This window comes from Triturus cristatus, chromosome 2_1 (assembly GCF_964204655.1).
Source record: "Triturus cristatus chromosome 2_1, aTriCri1.1, whole genome shotgun sequence".
Lineage (NCBI taxonomy): Eukaryota > Metazoa > Chordata > Amphibia > Caudata > Salamandridae > Triturus > Triturus cristatus.
Window position 1 is genome coordinate 77,614,055 of NC_140581.1, and position 26,137 is coordinate 77,640,191.

Genomic DNA, 26,137 nt, shown 5'->3' on the forward strand with positions numbered 1-26,137 from the left:
GGACAGTTATGTGTACAGGGTTGATCACCATGCGTCCTACGTCTGAGTCGGTTTTAGCCCATAGATGTGTGGGTAACGTGTCAAGTAGGGACAGGTCAGCATCGGTTATGGAGAACATACGTCGTGCGGGACAAGGCCCGAACAGATCTGGGTTATCGTGCAGTATGACTCGAACTCCGTCTGGGGAACATCTGATGGTAGCCCGGAAATGTTTTAGTAAATCAAGACCCATAATGGCGTCGGGGGTGTTGGAGGAGAGCAGAAATGTTGTGTCAGTGGTGTTATTTTCCAAGTCAAAGGAGATTGGTGCGGACAAGGGATTAGTGGAGGGCGTTCCATCAAAGCCTATTGAGGTTACATGTGAGCCAGACAAGGGTGCCCTTGGGATCAGCCATTTAGATAGCGCACTACGTGTCGCCCCAGTATCTACCAAAAATGGAGACTTTGTGCCCAGGACCTTAGCAGTGACGTAAGGACCTTGCTGGTCAACACGGAGTTCGACTGGATCCCTCCCTTGCCCCTGGTGGTCCTATGCAAAGTCATGGGTGTTTTCGTAGTCGGACTGCTGGCACTGGTTCTGTCGGGGGCGGTCGAAGGTGTTTGGTCTGTCCGGCCTGTCGTTGGTAGTGTCGTTCGTGTACCCTCGCCCCTGTCCTCTATTTCTGGGGCTGTTTGCTATGTCGCTTGTGTCCCTATTCTTGTTCATATCCAGAAGGACCGGGCACTGGGATTTCCAGTGTCCGAACCTTTTACAGAACGCATACTGATTCTCGTCTAAGTCCCTACGTCCAGCGTAGGGTGTGGGTGCATGGTCTCTAGGGGGTAGTCTTCTAGGAGCAGTCGGTTGGTAGTTTCCCTTGGGAGGTTCCCTTCCTATGGTCACCCCTTGCAATTGTGCGATCATTACCCTTTCCTTCAGCTCCTTTTTCTTTCTCTCGGAAGCCCTATCGTTCTCATTCTTTTGGTGTTCGTAGTACTGGGCCATCTGGAGGATAGCCGCGGGTTTGGAGGCTGCCCAACTACTCTCGCTGGTCTGTAACTTCTGGGAGACTTCCTGTGACAGACCCTTCACATAATTCTGGACAAAGAGGTGATGTCCGGTTGCAGTGGTCATGTCCTGGCCACTATAATCGGAAAACACTGTCTCGAATCGAGAGAAGTATTCGGATACATCCTCCTGGGGTTTCTGGCGGCAAGCCGTCACTATCGACCAGTCTACCTTCCTTTCTGGGATTAGGGTATTTAATTTCTGAACAATCTTGTCTGGAGTTCCAATATGGCCTTTAGAGGTTTCTGTCCAGGTTCTCGCTGCTTGTCTATGGTATCGAGTTGTACCCAGGTATATCCGAACGGCTCAGTGTGGTCGACTCTGCGGATTTGCTTCCACACATCAGCCGGCAGACATAACCCGAAGAACAAATCGATATCCGCCAAGGTCATTATAGTTGAACCTAAGGCCGTACCTAGTTCTGTGTAAAAGGCAGTCGGGTTCTTTCTTAAGTCGGGTAGGGTTTTTCTAAAGGTCAGGATGTCTTGTCGGTCCCATGGCTGATAGACCCAGTTATATGCAACCCTTCCCTTCGCATCTTGGTGGTTGATGTCATCGTGTGTTCCCTGACCTCGTGGGGGGACCCAGTAAGGAGCGGCTTCCTTGATGGGCATCATGGTATCAGCTTTCCCTGCCTGGGGTTCAGTCGCTATGGGGGTTTCTGTCTTGGTCGTCTGCCTGTGTTCTTTAAGATGTCGGAAGACTTCGAGTGTACGTGTGAAGAGGTCCGTCACATCGCTCTCTCCCCCTTCCCCAATATCAACCTTTCTATACAAGGTTGCTAAGCCTTCGGGACCTTTATCCTGGTACCTATCCTCATAGGCATTCAGAGTGCGATAACAAAGTCGTACGACAAAGTGTCGTCTGTGGTTGTCGGCATACGAGTTATACGTATCTGTCACATATTCCTCACTTTCCTTCCGTTCTACTAGTGTTCTCACTACCTTATCGATTCCGGCTCGTTCACCCTTTGTTAGCCGATTGATTCTGGCGGAATCTTTCTTTCTCGTCTCGGGGTCATCTAACGTTATTGCTAACGTTGTGTTTAGTACAAGAGGCTCGGCCGGCGCGGAGGCCGCGAGGACCGAGGCCCTGGTACTGCTTTCGTTTGCGTTCGGGGGTTGTGGGTGCTGCACTATAGGCTGGGAGGGAGCGTATGGAGGGGGCATGTAGATGATCGGAGGACCTAATAGCAATTCATCGTTCGCCCGTTGCTTGGAAGGCAACTCAGGGTAGAGCGTAGAGGGGGTCCTAACAGGGCACTGGCCTGACGTTTCAGATTCTTGTTTTTGTTTAGCTTCCTTTCTCTCCTTTATTTCTTCCTCTAACTTTCTGGCGGCAAGGTGAGCTGCCTTTCGTAGTTCTTTTTCTGCCTTTACGTCTTCTCTCTTTTTCCGTTGCGTTGTTTCATTGCGCCATATGCCGATACTGTCGAGCATAGTGGGCGTCGTTTTATTGCTACGTAGAGCTATTTCTAGCGTTTCTATTTTATGGTCATCAAAGGATCCCATCAGTGGCCACTGACTTTCGGAGTCCTTTTTTGTATATTTATGCCATAGTTTGCTATAAGCTACAGCGACTAGTCCATATTTAGTAAACATGTCCTTATTAGGGGTGCCTTCCAGTGGAGCCGGATGGTTCATCTCTAATAAGCGGTCCGGGCAGAACCAACTACCAATCAGTGGGGAGAAGATAGGCATGACGGGTTACAACGGGGACAAAAGTCTGCACTACCTATCTTTTCACTGCTTGCAAAGACTAGACAGAATATCTCTATTCCACGTTATTTGTAAGCAGAGAATACCTCAAAAGAACCAATATCGAACAACCAATGTTCGGACAATCAATCAATGGGGAGAAAAATAGGCACAACAGATTACAAAGGGGGACAAAATTCCGCGTTACCTACCCTTCACTATCTGCAAAGACTAGACAGAATATTTCTATTCTACGTTATTTGCAAACAGAGAATATCTCAAAGAGCACTATTCTTCAAAAACAATCAATGTTCGGACAATCAATTAGTGGGGAGAAAAATAGGCACGACAGATTACAAAGGGGGACAAAAGTCCGCGTTACCTACCCTTCACTATCTGCAAAGGGAGAGAGAGTATTTCTACTCTTCCCCGTTTGTAGGCAGTGAATATCTCAAAAAGAACAATCAAATAAGCAATACTAGTATTTTCAATCAATCAATCAATCGTTTCGCAATTTGTCGTGTTACACGACCTTACCCGGACCGCATGGACAGTTTCTCATCTTCCGTCTCCAGCGCCCGATCGTCCTCTACTCTCCGTATTTGCTGCGGCACTCCTGATGGTTCCCAGTCAGGACCGTAGATCACTCGAGAGAGGTCTGCTCGGAACCAGTGAAGTTCGGATGATCGGCTGCCAGACGAGGGTCTATCGGGCAGGATCTCTTCCCGATCGTTGCAGTCGTTCACTCTGTCGTTGGGACCTCTCCCGTTGGATCCACGTGTCGCTGATAGGCCCCACATTGGGCACCAATTGTTAAATGGTAGCGGCAGTTTCAGTCGATAACCTTTCAAGTATTGCCCGGCGGTAATCGCCTCTTATACCATTCGATGATTAACCAACAAAAGAGGCAGGCGCCGGAGACTGGAAGGCAGGAAACAAAGTTTTATTCCGTCGGAGCAGAACACGTCAGATCGGACAGCAAGGTATCGTCTCAAAGTGCTCTAACCACATCTCTGAGGCCTGGCCTCTTATACACAGGTTTTTTGCTTTATTACATGTGATACATTCTTGTTGAGACTTTGATGTACGGAAAGACATCCTTGGAATCCCCACTTCAAGTTTGTTCCCACACATATCTACAGTAGAAGTCCCCACCCCACCCATAGTAGGAGATGGCTATCACACAGCTGGACATTCCGCCAATTCCTGGGGGTGTGTGCGACTGGTCGGGTCTCAGGGGGTGGGATGTTGATCTACTGTAATCCCTTTGATGTGGGGTGTCTCCCTTACAGTAGGGGCAATAAACTGCATCCGCAGGGCTAGGTGATGGCCTGGGATCGGTTCGGACAATCGGGCGCAGAGGAAGGGGGTTATCAAAAGGATGTATGACCATGTATGGGATAAAAGGAGGTGTTGGTCAGGCACGGGATGTGGTTCCATGGCAGGGTCACGCAAAAGGAGAGGGTTTATGGCCCATGTATGAGAGAGCGGGGGTGGCCGGAGAGCGGGGGGATGTTCGCAGCGCCAGAGGGACGCGCTGGCGATCGGCAATGAGCGGGGAGAGGGGCCATGGTGTCTAAAATGGCCGCCGTGTGTTTCTGCGTGCGGCGCTGGAGAGAGACAAGATGGCGCAGATAATGTTCAGTTACGGACTAAATTTCCACACAGGTCCTGGCTCTCGAAACAAGAAAGCACGGGAAACAGGATACGCGAGGTCCGTAACCTCGCCGAACGCCAGGTGGGACTTGATTGACAAGCCCCTGGCCTTCCGTGTATAAGGCTTTTGTACTGCCTCCGGAAGTGCGTTCGCGTGTTCGCTAGGGGTGATGGGTATTGTAGTTTCATCCCCATCACCTCCCTAGCGACGCTTGGAGCGTCACTGTCTCGACGAACGCCAGCTCAACGTCGAAGCCTGACAGAACCCCCGGCAAGGGCCGGCGTCTCGACGGGCCTCCGGGTTTTATAGGATGAGCCGCGTGGAAGCGGCGAAGCAACACAGGGCAATGCAAATTGGCCAGAGGTTCCCAGGACCTCTCCACGGGCCCATAACCCTTCCAATCGATCAAGTAGTGTAGCCTACCTCTGATGTATCTGGAATCTAGTACCCCTTTAACTTCGTACTCTTCCCCGCCATCTAACAGTAGGGGCTGAGGTTTTGGGGGGAGTCTCGTGAGAGGGAGACATGGTCTTAGCAGAGAGACGTGGAACACTGGGTGTATGTGCCATGTGGGCGGGAGTGTCAGTTTCATGGCTACAGGGTTCACTACTTTTACAATGGGGTATGGGCCCACGTATTTTGGTTTCAGGCGGGTGTTCCCCTTTATTCGTAGGTGTCTTGTATCTAACCACGCCTTGTCTCCTACTGTGTAGGCCGGCTCAGAGGTTCTTCTTTTATTTGCGTAGTGTTTGTCTCTTTCTTGTGCTGTTTCCAGTTGTTTCTTTGCCGTCTGCAACACCTTTTTCAGGTGCGAGTGATGTTCTTGGATAGAAGGGTGTTTGGTTTGTGCAGGCCATTCAAAGGGCAACATGTTTGGATGGTATCCTGTTAAACAGAAGAAGGGGGAGCATCCCAGCGATGAGTGTTCGGCATTATTGTAGGCGAATTCCGCCATCCATAGCAGCGTACACCATTCCTCTTCGTGGAGCAACGTGAAGCATCTAAGGTATTGCTCCAACGTCTGGTTCAGCCTCTCCGTCTTGCCGTCTGTTTGAGGGTGGTAGCTAGTGGAGATACGGGCGTCCACCTTCATGACTTGACACAAGGCCTTCCAGAAATGCGACGTGAACTGCGTTCACCTGTCAGTAATGAGAACCGCTGGGATTCCATGGCTCCGTACGATATGTTGTAAGAACTGCTGGGATAGGCCCGCCGCTGAAGGGAGTTTCTCCATGGCAATAAAATGGCCTTAGTCAAGTGGTCTATGACGGCCAGGATGGTAGTCATTCCCCTACTGGGGGGCATATCCACTATAAAGTCCATAGACAGAGTGTGCCACGGAGCTGGAGGGATTGGAATAGGTTGGAGCAGTCCGCTCGGTCGTTGGTGCTGAGACTTCCCTTGCGTGCATATGGCACACCCTGCTACGTAGGCCGCAGTGTCCGTAGATAATGTAGACCACCAAAAATGGCGCTTCATTGCCATCGTGGTTTTATGTACTCCCAGATGTCCTCCCAAGGTGGAGTCGTGAACCCATCTGAAGGCTTGTTGTTGTAGGGAAGAAGTCGGCAGATATAAGCGTTCATCCTGATATAAGAGACGCTGCTTGGAGGACCGATGTAGCGGGTCTTCAGCTACCCAACCTACTTCATCGGCTACTGAGGTTTGGTTTCGCACTTCTTCTATGAAGTCAGGTGTAGTGGCGGCTGCCGTCCTCTCATCAGAGAACGATGCCGACTTCAGGATAAGGGGGTTGTCTGTGGCGGACGCAGGGCTCGTAATGAAGGGATTTTGGGGCCGGGACAGCGCATCGGCCTTTCCGTTCTGTGGCCCAGGACGATATTTGATTACGAAGTCGTAATCAGAGAAAAACAACGACCAGCGTAGTTGTCTGGGGGTCAGGGCTCTGGCGGTTTTTAAGAATAAGAGATTCCGATGGTCCGTATAGATTTCCACGGTGTGTCTTGCGCCGAGCAAATGATGTCGCCACTCTTCACACCCTCTTTTTATGGCCTGAAGCTCCTTATCCATAATGCTGTAGTTCACCTCACAGGGAGATAATTTCTTGAAAAAAAATGCAACGGGGTGCAACTGTCCGGTTTCTGGATGTCTCTGTGATAGAATGCCCCCTATTGCATATTGGGAGGCGTCGGTTTCGACCATAAAGGGACGTGTGGCATCCGGATGTCGGAGCACTGGGGCGGTTGTGAAGCAGACCTTCAATGTCTGAAAGGCTTGTTCCGCTGCAGTGGTCCACTCGAAGGAGGCTCCTTTCCTCAGGAGAAGGGTTAACGGTTGTATAATACCAGAAAAGTTCTTTATAAAGCGGCGATAAAAATTTGCGAAGCCCAAGAAGCTTTGTAGGGATTTCACATTGGTAGGTGATTCCCACTGGGTAATAGCCCGCGTTTTCTTATCGTCCATACACAATCCGTCGGGACCGATGACGTATCCCAAAAATTCCACCTCAGAAACGTGGAACAAACACTTCTCCAGTTTGGCGTATAGCGCAAACTTATGTAGGCGCTCCAGCACCACCGCCACGTGCTTCACATGTTCTTCCATGGACGCGGAGTACACCAAGATGTCATCGATGTACACGATGCATGATACGTCCAAGAGGCCCCTCAGTACTTCATCCATGAAGTACTGGAACGCGGCGGGGGCGTTGCACAGGCCAAAGGGCATTACCGTATATTCGAACAAGCCGAATTTGGTCTGGAAGGCGGTCTTCCACTCATCGCAATGTCTTACCCGCACCAAATGATAGGCTCCCCTGAGGTCCAGTTTGGTGAATATGTTTGCGGTTTTCAGTTGGTCTAAAAGAACAGGGATCAACGGCAGGGGATATCTGTTCTTTATAGTGACCTTGTTGATCGCCCTGTAGTCAATGCAGGCCCTTAATCCGCCCTCTTTCTTCGGAATGAAGAAGATCGGAGAGGAGGCAGGCAAGGAAGACGGACATATGAACCCAGAGGAAAGCATGTCGTCGAGATAACTCTGGAGGTACGAGGTTTCTGCTTCGGTGAGGGCGTAGATTCTACTGCAGGGTATGCTGGCTCCAGCCTCTAGCTCGATGACGCAATCATAGTCTCTCTGCGGAGGTAATCTTTTTGCCTCTTGCGTGTTGAAGACAGTCTTGTATCTTTCGTATACGCTTGGTAACTCGGTGACTGGATTTACACATGGCTGTTTGCAAGTGCTGGCAAGGAACCCCGCGGAACTTCCACTATGGGGCGAGGTCCTGACTCGTTCTGCGGTGCAGTGTTCTTGGCAAAATGAAGAATTCAGAGTCACGGTGCGTGCAGTCCACCTCACTAAGGGATCATGGAGAGTCAGCCAGGGCATTCCTAGTATGAGCTTGAAATGGGGGGCATCGATTAGGTCAAATCGTATCTGTTCGAAGTGGTTCAACCCTATTTGCATCACGAGGGGCTTAGTGTGATAACACACCGGACCCGAGGTCAGAGCCAAGCCGTCCACTGCCTTCACCATCTCGGGGATATCCTTTTGATCACAGGGTATATCTAGTTTCTTGGCGTATTGTTGGTCTATAAAATTACCGGTGGCGCCGGAATCCAGTAGGGCGTGGACAACCACAGATATGTCATGAGGCAAGTTCAACAAGACGCACACATTCATGTGGGCGACTGAGGGCTGTATAGTATTGGCTGCAGCCGGGAAGACCTCATCGATTCTAGGCCTCAAACAAGCGGTCCTCATCTTATTTGGGCTCGTCAGTTTCCCTGGTCCTCGGTCGTGTAATCCACTACGGACATGGTCTTAAGCCCAGGACTTCCTGTAGTTGCGTTCTTGGATCGACTTCGGCAGTCTTTGATGAAGTGGCCCGGCTTGCCGCAATATAAGCAGAGTTTCTGAGTTCTCCTTTTCTCTCTTTCTGCTTGACTCAGGGGGCCTCGGATGCCACCGATCTGCATGGGCTCGGTCCCTTCCCCTTGGGAAGGCCTTTCCTCAGAAACCGATCGGGGCCGGATGGGAAGGAACCTGGTATCGCTGCGATTCTTGTCCCCTTTCCGCTCTTGAAGCCGGTGGTCCAATTGGACAGTTAAATCAATTAATTCTTCACAAGTGGCCGGCATTTGTACCACTTGGGCCAGAACATCCTTGAGCTCGCTTCTCAACCCTTGATAGAATAAGGATGTTCTCTTTTCTATCTGCCAGTCCGTTTCTACCAAGAGTCGGTTGAAGGAGGTAATGTAAGTCAGTAGGTCCTATGACCCTTGTTTCAGGGTAAGGAGTTCTTTATCCAACGACATTTGATGCGCCTTGCGATCAAACAGCCTTTGCATCTCCACACAGAAGGCTGGGAAGTTGTACAGAACAGGATCATCCCGTTCGATCAAAGGGAAGGACCAGCTAGCAGCATTACCTCCTAAATAAGACATTACAAAGGCCGTTTTTGCCTGGTCATTCGGAAAGACAGTCGGTTTGCACAAGAAATGGAGCCTACATTGGCCCATAAAGATGCCATACTTCTTTGGGTCCCCAAAGAATCGTTCAGGAGGGCAAGGGGCAGCTGCATGGGCTGAATGATCTGAACCGGGGGAGTACCGGATTGGTGAGGTGTAGAGGAAGAGTGATGTGGGAAGACCCCGGAGCTTAGTGACCCCCCGCCGGAAGCCTGGGTACCCCCTTCCGCTACATGTGTTTGAGTTCTCACTGGCGGAGGCAGGGTCCAGTCTCTAATATAGGAACCCCTTTTTGTCCCAGCTGGAGGGTGACGGGACAGGCAGGCTACCTCTCTTTTCATGGTGCCCATCTCATTCTTAAGCTCCAGATTCTCCACCCTGAAGGCGTCCACTTCCGCTCGAAGCACGTTCAAGGTATCCAACGTAGTGGCCAGGACGGTAGCGGTATCCATCGCTCGGGCTGTATTTATCCATGGGCTTGTCAATCTGTCAGCAGGCACCCCGGATGCTTACTAACCTTATAAGCCGGATACAGCAGGAGCGATCCACGACGCTAGAGTCCTCTCTCTCCAAGAACGGTATTACCTACGAGGACTCTTAGAAACCCTCTATAAGCAACACCACCCTAGGGGGAAAGGAGGGAAGAAGGATAACAGGGGAAGGGCTGCGGCGACTACACGGAACCTGCACTCAGGACACCTACTCCTGTTGAGAGAGAAGGGACAGAGTGAGCCACCGGAACCCCTTACCCACACCTCAGGGAGTAACACCAGTACAGAGGGGGTGATATCCCCAGCACACTCACTCAGACGGTTCTCTGTATCGCCCATGCAGTCTCACGTAGTTCAGAGGTACTCACGACCCAGCAGGTACCGGAGAGGAGGTGGAAGGAGTCCTTCCCAGTCGTGGTCACCAAGTAAATGGAGACGGGGTCGCTCTCCGAGCCTTTCAAGCGGCTCCAAGCGCAGGAACAGCACACAGGATGGGCTCACGGCTGCAGCGTTGTCCGGGCGCTCTCCGAGCCTTTCAGTAGGCTCCAAGCGGGGGGAGAAGGGTCTTGAGGGAGATATGCAGTTCCCGAGGTGGGGAGAGACTCAGGCCAGGTCTCTAGTCGCAGCGGGGCCACGGGAAGAGCGAGCTTCAGTAATTCCCGGGATGAAGCGCCGCTAAGTTTCACACGGTGTCAAGGGTCCCGGCAGAGCGCTCTTGAGCGCGAAGGCCGTCCTTGCCGGAATCCGCAGGGTAGAGCCAGGTCCTGGCTCTCGAAACAAGGAAGCACGGGAAACAGGGTACGCGAGGTCCGTAACCTCGCCGAACGCCAGGTGGGACTTGATTGACAAGCCCCTGGCCTTCCGTGTACGAGGCTTTTGTACTGCCTCCGGAAGTGCGTTTGCGCGTTCGGTAGGGGTGATGGGTATTGTAGTTTCATACCCATCACCTCCCTAGCGACGCTTGGAGCGTCACTGTCTCGACGAACGCCAGCTCAACGTCGAAGCCTGACAGTCCCACAGCAGCTACTGGTGTTAACACTACAATGCTCTGGTATTTGTGCTGGTGACCTGATGTGGGAGTCATTATTCACTTTTGACATCATCTGGATCTGCATCTGATTCCACATGTTGCATCATGTGATTTCCTGTGAAGCCATCCGGGTCAGAGACTTCTCCATCTGTTTTCCACCAACTGACTTCAAATGTAGGGGCATATTTATGAGCCCCTTGCGCCACTGTAGCGTCACTTTTTCTGCTCTGGCAGGGAAAACAAACAAATCATGGATATGGGCTCATAGATTTGAAGGAAGGCAAGGCAGCGCAAATCGCTGTGTTACCTTACTCTGCGCTAGGGAGGTGTTCCTTGGTCGTTGCGGTGGGTGTACCCATGCAACACCCATGGATTTTGAAGCTTCTACAAATTTAGAAGGCCATGTAAAGCTGGGGACGCGCCAAAACCTTGCACCTCCTGAGAAGAGGTATAACAAGGAGAAATAACTTTATTTCTCCTCGCTTATCACTCTTTCTAATTGTGCTGCATTTTGCAACACACGCACAGAGAGGAACAAGCATCAATGGATTGTTTTTGTGCAGGAAGGTTGCCCTTTCCTGCAATTAAGCAATCATGTCAACAACACAGGCAACCTTGCACCGTGGTGTAAAGGTGCTGCATTTGCGTTAGGGTGCCGAAACTGGGCCAGCGCAGATGGAAAGGACAGGAATGCACCGTATTGTATAAATATGGTGCATTACTGTCCTTTCACTTTGACGTAGGGCAGCACAGCGAGGTAACTTGCTGCGGGTCCTACGCCAAATCCCCATAAATTTGCCCCGCAGTGTTTTAGCTGTTTTGTTTAAATCACATATTATGCAGACTATGATCCCAATAGATTTTACAGCAGCTCCAGTAGCAAAATTATGGGATATGTAGAGATGTTTAGCTATTACCAGTACCAATAAGTTTCTAAAGTAAATAAAACTGCTAGAAAAAAGTTTTAAAACATACTACCATTAGGCACAGACTCTGCAGATATTCTGTTTTGCTACCTCAGGCTTCAAAACTTAAAATACTACCTTTATTGATGCTTTTTGCAGAACAAACGCATGATTTTGTATTTTTTATAAATATGAATTGTAAAACGATATTTATGAAATGTATACTGATTACCTTATGGTAAAAATCAAAAAGGTCTTGGAAGTTTGAAAACAAAAGAGATTCTACAACAAAAGGGTTCAGTTTGGGGGTGAGACCCAAATGTTTTTATTGAATTCAATTACAAAATCCCTGGGTTATGCTGATTTGGATTCTTGTTTAAAAACAATGTCCTTGCTGACGACTACATCATTAAATTGCACATCATGTTATTCCTATTACTCATTAGTGGTCCATCGCTCTCTGTCCCAGGGCCCGGGTATAGATCACTGGACATACCAACAACCAAAAAGTGCTCCCATTTGTCAAGTAGAGGGGAAATAATAAATAAACATGGGCAGCATAGGAATCACTTAATCTCCGCACACCTAAAACCAAAAAGTTAACCTGACCTTGTGTAATGCAACTGGTGCTTTTGTTAGTCCCTTCAATATCTTTGGGTTAGTCAAGTTTGCGCTCTACAAAAATGCCACCAAAAATTACTCTGCGATTTGTAATGCAACTACTAGTCTTCACTCTTTGAAGTCAGGGAAAATAAAAGAGGCAATTTCAAAAACAGCGTATGAAGCATCTAACATTTAATCACAGTAATTGAACAGGACGGGGAGATTAATTGACGGGCACCAAAGCTGAACCAGTAAACAAGGTCAAACAGTGACACGAAGAGGAATCAAATAAAAAAATAGCCCCCCAAATGAACACATAAACACAGAAGCATAATGTTACCAGTAATTGGGGTCTGCTCTCTGGGAGGAAACCAAACACAAAAAGGAGGGACAGGGAGAAAAGATTAACCAACAGTAAGCAAGCATGTTTGAACAACAATCGAAGAACAAATAAGAAGGCAATGGGTGGGCTGTAAGCCCATAGAGTGAATTCAGCATGTCTCGAAGAGACAATACATGTGCTGCCTAGGCTCAACCTAAAAAGAAAAATAAGACTGTGAGCTTGAGGGAGGCAAAGGCCAAGCCAGGTGGGAGATAGGGTGAGGATACTTAATGTAAAAAAAAGGGACAAAGCATCACATGAAGAAGAGAGCCACACAAAGCATGGGCAGAGAAAGACATGAGGGATAGATAAAGAAGGGGGTGAGTGGAGGAGCACATGAGGAAGAAGCAACACAGACCACAGGATAGGGAGAAGCACGTGGATGAGAGAGAGCAACAAAGAGCACAGGGAACAGAGAAATAACACAAGGGAGACAGTTGAAAAACATCAGTAATCTCAAGGACAGCTGAACTAAAAAATAAAAGCCTGTCCCTAAAAAGTGGGCAGTGGAAAGGCACTAGTAAGTCAAGGAAGAGGATGGCACAAAGGCTATGTTTTAGGGGAGGTATGCACACATGATAAAACAAGATAGACAAGGAAGCCATGGACTAATGTGCAAGGAAATGCAGAAAAGAGGAAATAGTGTAACATTAAAGCCATGGACATAATGTAAGGGTTGCCAGGGGTTGCAGCTGCAACACCTGGCATGCCCATTGTAACCCCTGGCAATGCCGTTGTGACCCCTGGCCTCAGAGGTGGCAAAATCAGTGCCAGGAACACTGTGTTAGCTTGTCCTTATCGATGTTGTTTGGGGCTCCACTCTGTATTCTGTCAATTCTTTTTATTAAACTAATGTCGAATAATATTACCCATTCACTATTAGTATAATAAAACATTGACCACAGTTAGCTGGAATAAGACCTTCCCTGGCAGACGAGGAAAGTAAAAAAATGATTTTACATGCATGTTATGTGCTGCTTGCAGGTGACAGTGTGTTTACATAGTAGAGAGTGTGAATTTGTGTATGTTTAAGCGTGTGTCAGTGAAAGTAATGGTCAAAGGGCGTGCTATCTCACTTACGCTACCCCAGGCATTTTGGTGAATTGGCATCCATGATTAAAGCGAACTGTTGGTAAGAAATAGGACAGCTTAAAACCCACTGTAAATTATTGATATGCCCACACAAATGCTTACTTGCAAATGCCTGGGTCCAAATTGGGACGGCATGGTGATCAAATGAACAATGGATTTAACCCAGATCTGTGACTGAGGGTAAATGTTTGACAATGTTCAGCATTTTGTCTATCATCTTTTTGTTTTGCTATAGTTGCCCTAAGTGTGAAGGGTTTGCACAGACATGCAGCGATACTGCAGGGGTCCCAGGTCTCACATAACCTCCTCTGGTCTCTGTCCTGCACAATCCCATCAGCAGCCTACATACTGCTCTGAAATATTCACCACAGGAATCAGGAACCAGAGGTTTGAAGGAGCACCCTAGGGCAATCCCTTGCAAGCCTCTCCCTGCCCTAATTAAGAAATGAATAGTGCCTTCCCTACCATTTGTTTTTAAACTGCAATATTGGGAACTGTGACACATTCCCTTACACCGGTCGAATAAGGAGCAGTATTGCATCAGATTAATCTACCTATCATAATTACAGTTCACTCATTAAATGAGTGATAATGATTGCCAAATTATACTCAGATCCCCAGAGGTGATTGTGTGATAAGATGTCACTACTACTAGGGGCACAAAATTCCACTTATCTACCCTATTTCCAGTGACACTGGCAAGTGTGCCTTATCATCAGGTCCACTGTAATTATGGAACTGTGCGGCGATGACACATTGGCATTGTTATGAATTTGATGCATTTGCCACATAAAAAGGTTACTAAAAGCATAGTTACACGTGTTGCCGCACAGCACGAGGCCCTTTGCAAAACTTGACTGGTCACCTTTTTGTAGCTTATTGCTGTATTTGGATATTAAATTCATACTAATGAGGTGTAACTAAGGCTCAGACAGTGAATAACAAGTGTGAAAATGTCAAAATAATGAAGAAACACTATTACAAAATGTGCACTTTACACCGCATAATTAGCTGTTTCTTTCCACATAACTTACTCAACCCTGCGACATAATTCCTGTGGCCCTCCACTGCCACATAATTACAGTGGCCCTGATTATTTGTGTCAGCTATAGCATACAATGTCAGCACAGATGCCACTTCTTACTTGTTCCAGGTCTCTGATTTCTGCATAGCATGTATCTGGAGTGGCTGAACTTGTAGCAGAAGCTGAAGCAGGAGGCTTCTTCACCACCGCGTATGCTGGGCTTTGCATAAGGTCTGGAGGCTGAAAGACAGAGACCATGGGCTGATCAGAAATGAGATGTGAGCTGCCCTGTGAATACTTAGCACAGCTGACCTGAGGTTCATGCAAAACAACTGATCCTGCTAGGTCCACCACTATCAAGGATGACTTATGCAACACACAGAGAGCTGGATTAGCAGTAGCAGGAGGGTGCACGAGAGATGGGAGTGCGGGGGGTGCACAAGAGGCGAGGGAGTAGTCCGAGTGTCTCCTTGTCCAAGAAGACACTGGGACTACGTCACAGACTGACTGTGCAATCCCAGGCTGCTCTCATACAATGAGAGCAGCCCAGGGATTGGCCTGAGTGGGCTGAAAAGACGCACAGCTCAGGATAGGGAGTCTGTGCTGTTTCTCCGGCCTGGCTGTTCAATGTTGGAGAAACCTAAGTGTGCATGTGTGTGTGATCGGCTCAAACGGCTGGCCAAACACACATGCGCACTTAGAGAGTGCACATAGCAGCTCTCCTCCCCCTCCCATGGCTCTGATCCCACTCCTCCCTGCTGCACGCTGGCTCAGCCAGCAACTGAAAAATTAAACAATAAGATATATTGTTTTATTTTACAGGTGCTGGCTCTGAGCCAGCGGGACGATGCTCCTCCACCACTGCAGTGGAGCCGCGCTGCATCATATGGTGTTTACAAACCAATAGGTTACACGTTTCAATCAACATATTGCACAGAGATCAGTAAATTACAAAAGTGAGCCAATAAAGTATACAAGTGAAACAGTACATTAAACATATGCATCAATATTTTACTTTTGAAAAGAACTATGAATGTATTTGGTAAGTCAACCACTATGAATGGCATGAGCCAATATGTGCCACATATCAGGTACCTAAAGATTGGTCTTCTTGGCCCTCAATACTTAATACCTAACTGCTTAAATCCAATCCTTCGATTATTTTAACTTGAAGGTTCAAAAACGGGATATGGAATGAAATTTTAATATAGGCAACGTCGGGTTTTAGTTCGTGTTGGGAAACGAGGAGTTTACGATTGCCTGACAACAAAATGGGCGACACCTACGTACGAAGTACGTCCAATTAACCAGCAAGTGTATAAAACGCGGCTTTCTCGAACCCGGAAACAGAACCAAAGCCTGAGACATACGCAATACCGACCAACAGAGGTAAGGAGCGGGGGAGACCTCCTAATAGACTGGGGTCTAAATTGAATTGAGACTAGAATTGAGACGAAGTTATACTCGGAAATAAAAAAAAGGGGGACTCCTTAATACACTGGGGTTTACATTTTAACTGTGATTACAACTGAGGGAAAGTAATACACTGAATGGACACCTATATATGTAATGGCAGTAGTGGTAAATCGATAGATAAGTAAAACATCTTTTTCATGAAGGTATGGATTAATTAACGTGAGAATTTCAATAACTATTTATATTAATGGAATTACAAACTGACCTAATATGTCCTTGTAAGATTGATCACAGATAAAAGAATAAAATACACATAGTTATCAATAAATGAGAGCGGGAGTGATAGTGCTGGGTCCATAACCATAAGCTACAACAAAGAGGATCCCATAGATTTAACATTTAACATTTAGTGGAGATCCTTAAATTTGACAGCACTAAGGAACAACCTACACAAATAAAACAGTAGGACAGGAGTAATGGTAGCGCTTTTAAATTCAAGACCATAGCATTAAAAGCAATATGTATTTGTTTATCCAATAGAAATCAGGGATCATGACAATTTGAAAGATATGACCAGATGGATCTCGGGACCAAGGACGTTTGAAATACTACAAAGTGATGCACTTATTGAATTGATAACTAACTAAACTCAATCAGGGTAAGTTGCTACTTAGGAGTTGAAATGAATAGGCATATGCCATATACGTTTCCTTTTGAATTTAATAATTTTGAAATCATTAAGACAATATTGTATATGTTTTTAGGGCGATAATCTACATAATAACCGGCTATCAGTGAACCCTGAGAAATTTTGAATAAATTAAAAGATTCCAGAGTAAGTAAATTACGTTATGCCTGGATAATTCATTATTAATGGAGGATTGAAACTATTAAAACCCATAAACACCCCTTTCTTTACATATCTCAAAATAACATAGGTTTCTTATCTGGAAGACTGTTTTTCTAATGGATGGATACGATTGGAAGAAAATAGCCTAAAATTAGAGGAAGTGCACCCTAATCTTGAGGATAGGGGCATAGAAGCGAACCTGACCTATAAAGGCATTAATTGGTGCGATGACAGGTTTTATGATATATTAATGCATATAGAAATGACCTAGTGTTAAGGATAAGAACCTAGGAGGTTTTTCTCAGCAATATTAGCTATAAAAAATAATTGATAACATTAAGATTAAGCAATAAGATAGTGCACACTGAAACAGCCCGACATAGGAATAAGTAATGTCTTTTCATTCTCTCTCTTTTTTTCTTTTTTCTTTTTTTGTTTTAGACTGTTTTTAGTCAATTGGGTTTTTAACACAATAAAGAAATACATGATTTACAAGTCCTGAAGAAGGCTGAAAAAGGCCGAGATAAAATCGCCAAAACGCTGCGTTGACACCTGTTTTATTTAATGTGCATCATTGTTTATATTTTATGTGCAATTGTTTGAAGTTATTTTAAAAGTTATATTGTTCGATACACAGAAAATAGATGTGAGACTTGGTATTGATATGTGAAGACAAATGAGATTCTGAATCATATGCTAAAAAATACCTTGACAAGATGAATCCATCTCTATGAGATTTTAATAATATATTTTTATGTAATGTGTTAAATGTTGTAATATGAATTAACTGCAATACATTGATTTGTACATATTAATTTTGTTACATAGTTATTTCGAGGGAAGGTTTTGGTTCAGTGATTACTATTCGATTGACACTATTACTATTTGATTGATACTACTTCCATAAATTGAAGCACAGTGGGGAATCTTGTTGCATATAACTTTCTTACCCAGTCCCTTCTGGTCAAACTGGGGTAACTCTCTTACTTTGTAAGATGTCATTCTTGCCCATATTAAATATTTAGTAGTCAAGCTGCTGCTTCTGTCAGTAGTGCAGCCTTATAAATGTGAATACTTGTTGTTGTCAATGTGGTGCTCTCCTACAACCACATGTAGCCTTGAAATGCATGTCCCACAGCAGCTACTGGTGTTAACACTACAATGCTCTGGTATTTGTGCTGGTGACCTGATGTGGGAGTCATTATTCACTTTTGACATCATCTGGATCTACATCTGATTCCACGTCACATCATGTGATTTCCTGTGAAGCCATCCGGGTCAGAAGCTTCTTCATCTGTTTTCCACCAACTGACTTCAAATGTAGGAGCATATTTATGAGCCCCTTGCGCCACTGTAGCGTCACTTTTTCTGCTCTGGCAGGGAAAACAAACAAATCATGGATATGGGCTCATAGATTTGAAGGAAGGCAAGGTAGCGCAAATCGCTGTGTTACCTTACTCTGCGCTAGGGAGGCGTTCCATAGTCGTTGCAGTGGGTGTACCCACGCAACACCCATGGATTTTGACGCTTCTACAAATTTAGAAGGCCATGTAAACCTGGGGACGCGCCAAAACCTTGCACCTCCTGAGAAGAGGCATAACAAGGAGAAATAACTTTATTTCTCCTCGCTTATCACTCTTTCTATTTGTGCTGCATTTTGCAACACACGCAGCGAGAGAAACAAGCATCAATGGATTGTTTTTGTGCAGGAAGGTTGCCCTTTCCTACAATTAAGCAATCATGTCAACAACACAGGCACCCTTGCACCGTGGTGTAAAGGTGCTGCATTTGCGTTAGGGTGCCGAAACTGTGCCAGCGCAGATGGAAAGGACAGGAATGCACCGTATTGTATAAATATGGTGCATTACTGTCCTTTCACTTTGACGTAGGGCAGCACAGCGAGGTAACTTGCTGCGGGCCCTACGCCAAATCCCCATAAATTTGCCCCGCAGTGTTTTAGCTGGTTTGTTTAAATCACATATTATGCAGATTATAATCCCAATAGATTTTACAGCAGCTCCAGTAGCAAAATTATGAGATATGTAGAGATGTTTAGCTATTACCTGTAAGAGTAAGTTTCTAAAGTAAATAAAACTGCTAGAAAAAAGTTATAAAAAATTCTACCATTAAGCACAGACTATGCAGCTATTCTGTTTTGCTACCTCAGGCTTCAAAACTTAAAATACTACCGTTATTGATGCTTTTTGCAGAACAAACACATGGTTTTGTATTTTTTATAAATATGAATTGTAAAACGATATTTATGAAATGTATACTGATTACCTTATGGTAAAAATCAAAAAGGTCTTGGAAGTTTGAAAACAAAAGACATTCTACAACAAAAGGGTTCAGTTTGGGGGTGAGACCCATATGTTTCCCTGGGTTATGCTGATTTGGATTTTTGTTTAATAACAATGCCCTTGCTGACGACTACATCATCAAATTGCACATCATGTTATTCGTATTACTCATTAGTGGTCCATCGCTCTCTGTCCCAGCCCCAGGGTATAGATCGCTGAACATACCAACAACCAAAAAGTGCTCCCATTTGTCAAGTAGAGGGGAAATAATAAATAAACATGGGCAACATCGGAATCACTTAATCTCCGCACACCTAAAACCAAAAAGTTAACCTGACCTTGTGTAATGTAACTGGTGCTTTTGTAAATCACTTCAATATCTTTGTGTCAGTCAAGTCTGCGCTCTATAAAAATGCTCCCAAAAATTACTAGGACCGTTTGTAATGCAACTACTAGTCTTCACACTTTGAAGTCAGGGACAATAAAAGAGGCAATTTCAAAAACAGCGTCTGAAGCATCTGATATTTAATTGCAGTAATTGAACGGGACGGGGAGATTAAGTGACGGGTACCAAAGCTGAACCACTAAACAAGGTCAAACAGTGACACGAACAGGAATCAAATAAGAAAATAGTCCACCAAATGAACACATAAACACAGAAGCATAATGTTACCAGTAATCGGGGTCTGCTCTCTGGGAGGAAACCAAACACAAAAAGGAGGGACAGGGAGAAAAGATTAGCCAACAGTAAGCAAGCATGTTTGAACAACAATCGAAGAACAAATAAGAAGGCAATGGGTGGGCTGTAAACCCATAGAGTGAATTCAGCATGTCTCGAAGAGACAATACATGTGCTGCCTAGGCTCAACCTAAAAAGAAAAATAAGACTGGTAGCTTGAGGGAGGCAAAGGCCAAGCCAGGTGGGAGATAGGGTGAGGATACTTAAAGTAAAAAAAAAGGGACAAATCATCACATGAAGAAGAGAGCCACACAAAGCATGGACAGAGAAAGACATGAGGGATAGATAAAGAAGGGGGTGAGGGGAGGAGCACATGAGGAAGAAGCAACACAGACCACAGGATAGGGAGAAGCACGTGGATGAGAGAGAGCAACAAAGAGCACAGGGAACAGCGAAATAACACAAGGGAGACAGTTGGAAAACATATGTAATCTCAAGGACAGCTGACCTAAAAAATAAAAGCAGGTCCCTAAAAAGTGGGCAGTGGAAAGACACTAGTAAGCCAAGGAAGAGGATGGCAAAAAGGCTATGTTTTAGGGGAGGTACGCACACATGATAAAACAAAATAGACAAGGAAGCCATGGACTAATGTGCAAGGAAAAGCAGAAAAGAGGAAATAGCGTAACATTAAAGCCATGGACATCATGTAAGGGTTGCCAGGGGTTGCAGCTGCAACACCTGGCATGCCCATTGTGACCCCTGGTACTGCCGTTGTGACCCCTGGCCTCAGAGGTGGCAAAGTCAGTGCCAGGAACACTTTGTTAGCTTGTCCTTATCGATGTTGTTTGTGGCTCCACTCTGTATTCTGTCAATTATTTTTATTAAACTAATGGCGAATAATATTACCCATTTACTAGTAGTATAATAAAACATTGAGTACAGTTAGCTGGAATAAGACCTTCCCTGGCAGTGGAGGAAAGTAAAAAAACGACTTTACATGTATGTTATGTGCTGCTTGCAGGTGAAAGTGTGTTTACATAGTAGAGGGTGTGAATTTGTGCATGTGTAAGCGTGTGTCAGTGAAAGTGATGGTCAAAGGGCGTGCTATCTCACTTACGCTACCCCAGATATTATGGTGAATTGGAATCCATGATTAAAGCAAACTGTTGGTAAGAAATAGGACAGCTTAAAACACACTGTAAATTATTGATATGCCCACACAAGTGCTCACTTGCATATGCCTGGGTCCAAATTGGGACGCCATGGTGATCAAATGAACAATGGATTTAACCCAGATCTGTGACTGAGGGTAAATGTTTGACAATGTTCAGCATTTCGTCTATCATCTTTTTGTTTTGCTATAGTTGCCCTAAGTGTGAAGGGTTTGCACAGACGTGGGTCCCGAGCTCGCTACGCCACTGGATTTAAGCTAGACTAGCTGATGAGGGGTGATACCCCGATACCAGTCCCAGGATGCTTGTTTTCTGGTCCGGGGCGGATTTGGCCTGGAAGTTCGGGCTTGACTGTTCCCAATGGGTACGGGGTCAAGACAGATTTGCATATGGCGAAGGTTAAACTGGGTGGCATGGTGAGCAAACAAATGATGGATTTAACCCAGATCTGTGACCGTGGTGATTGTTTGACAATGTACAGCATTCTTTCCATAATTTTTTCGTTTTGATATAGTCATCTTTATTGAGATGGGTATGCACAGACGTGGGTTCCATTTTCACTATGCCACCAGATTTAAGCCAGCCTGACTGATGTGTGGTGATACCACAAAACTGGTCCCAGGATGCTTTTTTTCAATCCAGGGAGGATCTGGGCTGGCAGTTCAGGCTGGACTGCTCCCATGGGCGGCAGGGTCAAGAATGACTTGCATGTGGCTGGGTCCAAACTGGAATGGCATGCTGAGCAAAATTAATGATGGATTTAGGCCCAGATCTATGACTGGGTGTGAATGTTTAAAAATGTTCAGCATTCTGTGCATCATCTTTTTGTGCAGTCGGCACAGTGCGAAGAGCAGGTTGAGCGTGCAGGCGGGAAGGGGGTCTCTGGAGCTTCGTGTTGGCTGTCCCCTCCAAGCTGTTGTTGTGACCGTGTGAAGAGACGGGTTGGCAGTCTCTAGAGCTGAATTTCAGTGCCAGCTGCGCGATCTTGATGTGAATGAGCCCATTTGCGGTCGCGAAGACCCAAAAAGATCAGGAGCTCACTGCAGCTGGTTTCTGGAGCTTTTATGTCCATGAGGCTCAGATAAGGAGACTCACAGACTAACCCTTGGGTCTTGGGTTCAAGATGAAGTTGCAGGTCCAGTTCTTCTTTCCCGGATAAAAGAGCAGCAGGTAGCAGGTCCATTAGAACAGCAGTCCAGCATAGTGGTAGTTTGTATAACAGCCCACCAGTCTTTCTTCCTAGCAGAATATCAACAGGTCCAGTAGTGTACTGAAGAGTTGGTGTCTGAGGTACTTCTTTTATACACAGTTGTGCTTTTGAATTGGGGAGAAGTGTCTCTAAAGCCATGCATTTGAAGTGCATAGATGCCTTGTCTTCCTGGCTCTGGCTCCGAACTAACTACAGGAGGTATGCAGCCCTTTGTTAACTACAGGAGGTATGCAGCCCTTTCTGTGGAGTCAGGACGTAGCCTATTCAAGTGTAAGTGGGACTGTTCCTCCCTCCCATCCTGTCAGTGATGGCCCATCTAGTCACACCTAAGCTCCTAATGTGGATGGCTGTCTATGAGACAATTGTCAACCACAACCAGTCATGTGGCCCAGGGACAGGCTGCAGGCACTAAATTGCTAAGTCAAGGAAATACCAACGTTCTGAAAGTGCCATTTTCAGACTTGCAATTCAAAATCCAACTTCACTGTAAGTTAGGATTTTAAAGTAGGATTCCAGAGGCACCAAACATGATCCAGTTACCTTTCCCCATTTGGAAGTTGTGCTTATAAAATGTAATAAGGTTATTCTACGTGAGAGGCAAGCCTTAGAGTAGTAAAAAACTAATTTGAGTTTAGACATGTGCAACTTAAAAGTAAATGTCCAGGATTTTAAATACACTGCACATTGTCCTTGTGACTGTCTAGGGCCCACCTTAGGGGTGACCTATATGTAATACAAATGAAGGGTTGGGCCTGACAATTGGACGTTTCCAGGTCGAAATGGCAGCTTAGACTGCACACACAGGTTCTGCAAAGGCAGACCTGAGACATGTTTAAGGGGCTAATTATGTAGGTGGCACAACCAGTACTGTAGGCCACCAGTAGCATTTAATTTACAGGCCCTGAGCACATGTAGTGCCACTTTACTAGGGGCTTATAAGTAGATTAAATATGACAGCTGGGTATAAGCCAATTCTAGCATGTTTTAAGGAGAGAGCACAAGCACTTTAGCAGTGGTTAGCAGTGGTAAAGTGCATAAAGTCCTAAGGCCAACAAAACTGAGATCAGCAACAATGGAGAAGGAAGGCAAAACGTATAGAGGAAGGCTCACAGGTCTAACATGTCTAACAGTAATTATGAACTGGTGTTGACTAAGACTTCAATATTATCTCCATTCACATGTACATAACAGTTTGGTTAATTCTGACCTTCTTCCTTGTTGATGATAACTAATAGGAACACTAAGTTTTCCATCAACTCATTTTCATTGTAGTCTTCTTTTCTACCATGTTTCTGCACAGCGTATAATTTTGTGCCATGCAATGCACTACATACTTTATAAAAATGAATTTTTTTCTACAACCCTTGCACAATTTGCCTAGTGCTTGGCAATTTTTGCTAGATACTAGGTGAAAAGTTGATCCACAATGGTTACATACTGGTTTATCGTTGAGAGACAAGGATTATTTGGTCTTGTTGATTTTATTTGATATGTTTTTAGGTACTTCCCTTTCTTTTTAAATTAGGTTGAGAGCGATGTTTGTTGGGTTTATGTAAAAACTGAGGATTATTCTATACTTTTGATAGTTGAAATGACCTTGTCATGGCTCAGGTTTCTATGACATAGGAGTTCCTCTTGTGCCTTCACACACGTGGTATGCATTACCATCTGGTCCCGAATCATATCGTCCATATCCCTAAAAGTACATGAAATGGCCAGCATCCCTAAGATGGCATCATAAGATTCAATTGATTCACCAGGTACTTGGTATCAATAATAGAAATTATATCTTTCCATTTTTACACTCATATATGTATCTAAGTAACTTTTTGTTCTATCTTTCCTTCTATCAAAGCGTCCTCTTCTTGGTCCTCTTCCACCTTTTCAACTAACACAATGTGATCAAATAACCTCCTAACTTCCACCCCCAAACAATTGTACATCATGGCCTATTTACTGGCTGGATTATAATTAGTTCCATCGATTACCTTCAGATGTTTTTCAAGACACCTAATCCATTGGTTCCAGTTTCATTGGGTGGACCTGCAACTTCCAATAATGCCGAAAGCATAGACTACACATTCATTACTCTTTCCACGGTTATTAATTATTCTCTATCAGTTTAATAAAGTATACCAGAAATACATTTTTCTAAAAATGTACTTGATAAGGACAGTTAAAGCCAATGCATGGTGACAAAATGATAAATGATGTGAAATAATATGCTTATAGTTTTTTGATCAAGTAAAGAGCTCCACTCCCCAATTTGCAAAAAGATACAACTTTCCTCTGGTATCATTACATTGGGTGTGAGCTTCCCCACTCACTGTCCCATACGGTAAGTTCTCCTAGGGGGTAAGAAGTAGGTGTGAACTCAGTCTGTCAGTGTCAATCCAGAGGCAGTTTCTATTACTTTCCCCACGGTTGGAGACATATGGGGAAACAGCAGGATGAGGAGCCATGAGCAAGCGTAGTGGAGGAGAGCTCTGTGATTCAGGCCCAGGTGGCAAATACATATGTTCATCAATATGTCTTCATGTGGCAAGCACCGCTTAGTTGGAGATCCAGTATACAGCGCCAATTGTATGTGTATGATAATGAGATAATGCAAAATATTTTAAGATGTCTATTCAATAATGATTCTCCAAGGAATCCCATTACAAACCCACAGTGGATTTTAACCCTTCTCAACATTCTTAAATCTAACAGCCCTTGGGGCCCTACGTGCACACACCCACAAAAGGGAGAAAGGAATAGGTAAGGAAGGGTTGAGAACTTTGGTGAACAAGACCAACAAAGCAATCACATTTACTCAGCATATTACAAATGGATAAAGTTTGGCTTTCTGTCTCACCTACAGATGCATTGGAATAAATTCATATTTGTTCCCCTCACATCCTTCACTAAAGCATGCCTTCTTAAATTGCCACTTGAGTTGTTTGACAGCTTGGTAAAATATTTGGGGATCTGGGTCAGTTGAGACCATTTTAACGGACAACTAGAGAGTGACCCACAGACAAACTTGAAAAACAAATCGAATAATGGCTTACCTTACAGTTCTCTCTTACCGGCAGAATAGCCATAATGAAAATGAATGTCATAAGTTCTTTTTTTTAAATTCTTTTTGTTAACTTTTGCTCATATGACCATACAAACCAGCAATTACTATAATCTGTACATGGTTGACTTCTCAAAATTCCAAACTTTTTAACCCAGTGAGGTGCGAGGACTCGGGTCCTGCCCAGCTCAAACACCCCCAACATGTAGCAGACCATACATAAAGTGGGTTTATACAACATTGTAACAAGTCAGGTATATGCCCCACCTTTATCAGAATACCAAAATTCATATGCCTTTTCACCTATTTACCACTTATACTTACCCAAAAATTCTTAAATCCATGCAGTCCTCGCTAGTTAGACTTGTGTGGGTTGGCAAACAATCCACGTTTAAGTCGGGAGTACTTACTCAACTGTACGATAAGGATGGTTTTACTGCAACAGATTTAGAGTTCTATTACCACTGGGCTCAGTCCCAATTCGCCCAGCACTAGTGGTCCTGGTGCAAAAGGCAACATGCACATGACTGGGCAGCCACACTGTCCACTGCACCATGGCTGCAACTGGGCACCAGGGCACAGCTGAATTTGTTTTATGTACGAGACCTTCTACTATTACACCATCCTATGCTCACTGTGAGCAGTGAGAAAAATCCTTGCAGATCCAAACAAGTCTTAATGGAGGCACTCTAAGTGATCTTTTTCGTGTTGGTGATTTTCAAAATTTTAAATTCAAGATTTTGATAGACATGAGGATTCATTTCTTCTATCGACACCACAAATCCTGAAGATACTTTCACATGCAAATCCTCACACTTTAAAACTCTTTTGCTACTCTTCTTTGTCACGGCTCGAAAGGGGTAACACGTCCATACAACTTTATGCAGATGGTTGTGCCTGTCATTGCCATGTCCTCTTGGGATTGGTGGAACTGTATACTAGATCAACTGCTATCTGATGCAGGTTTGTCATTCTGCTGGTCACAAACTGGAGCACTGCCACCAAAGAGCAAATTGTTTCTCATTCATTTCAGGTTTCCACACAGATTTCAACACACAACACACAGCCTGTCTTAGGGAAGATGTGCAGTGTC

At 45.2% G+C, this 26,137-nt stretch overlaps 1 protein-coding gene across 2 annotated transcripts in view; it reads right to left on the minus strand.

The window, feature by feature from the left end:
* The window catches only part of LOC146863776 (uncharacterized), a 300,646-nt gene that overhangs the window by 34,777 nt on the left and 239,732 nt on the right, over positions 1-26,137 (minus strand). For both annotated transcript variants that reach the window (XM_085628004.1, XM_085628009.1), the window contains one exon: positions 14,480-14,599. In XM_085628004.1, coding sequence (XP_085484130.1) covers positions 14,480-14,599 — 120 coding nt within the window. The remainder of the gene's footprint in view (positions 1-14,479; positions 14,600-26,137) is intronic.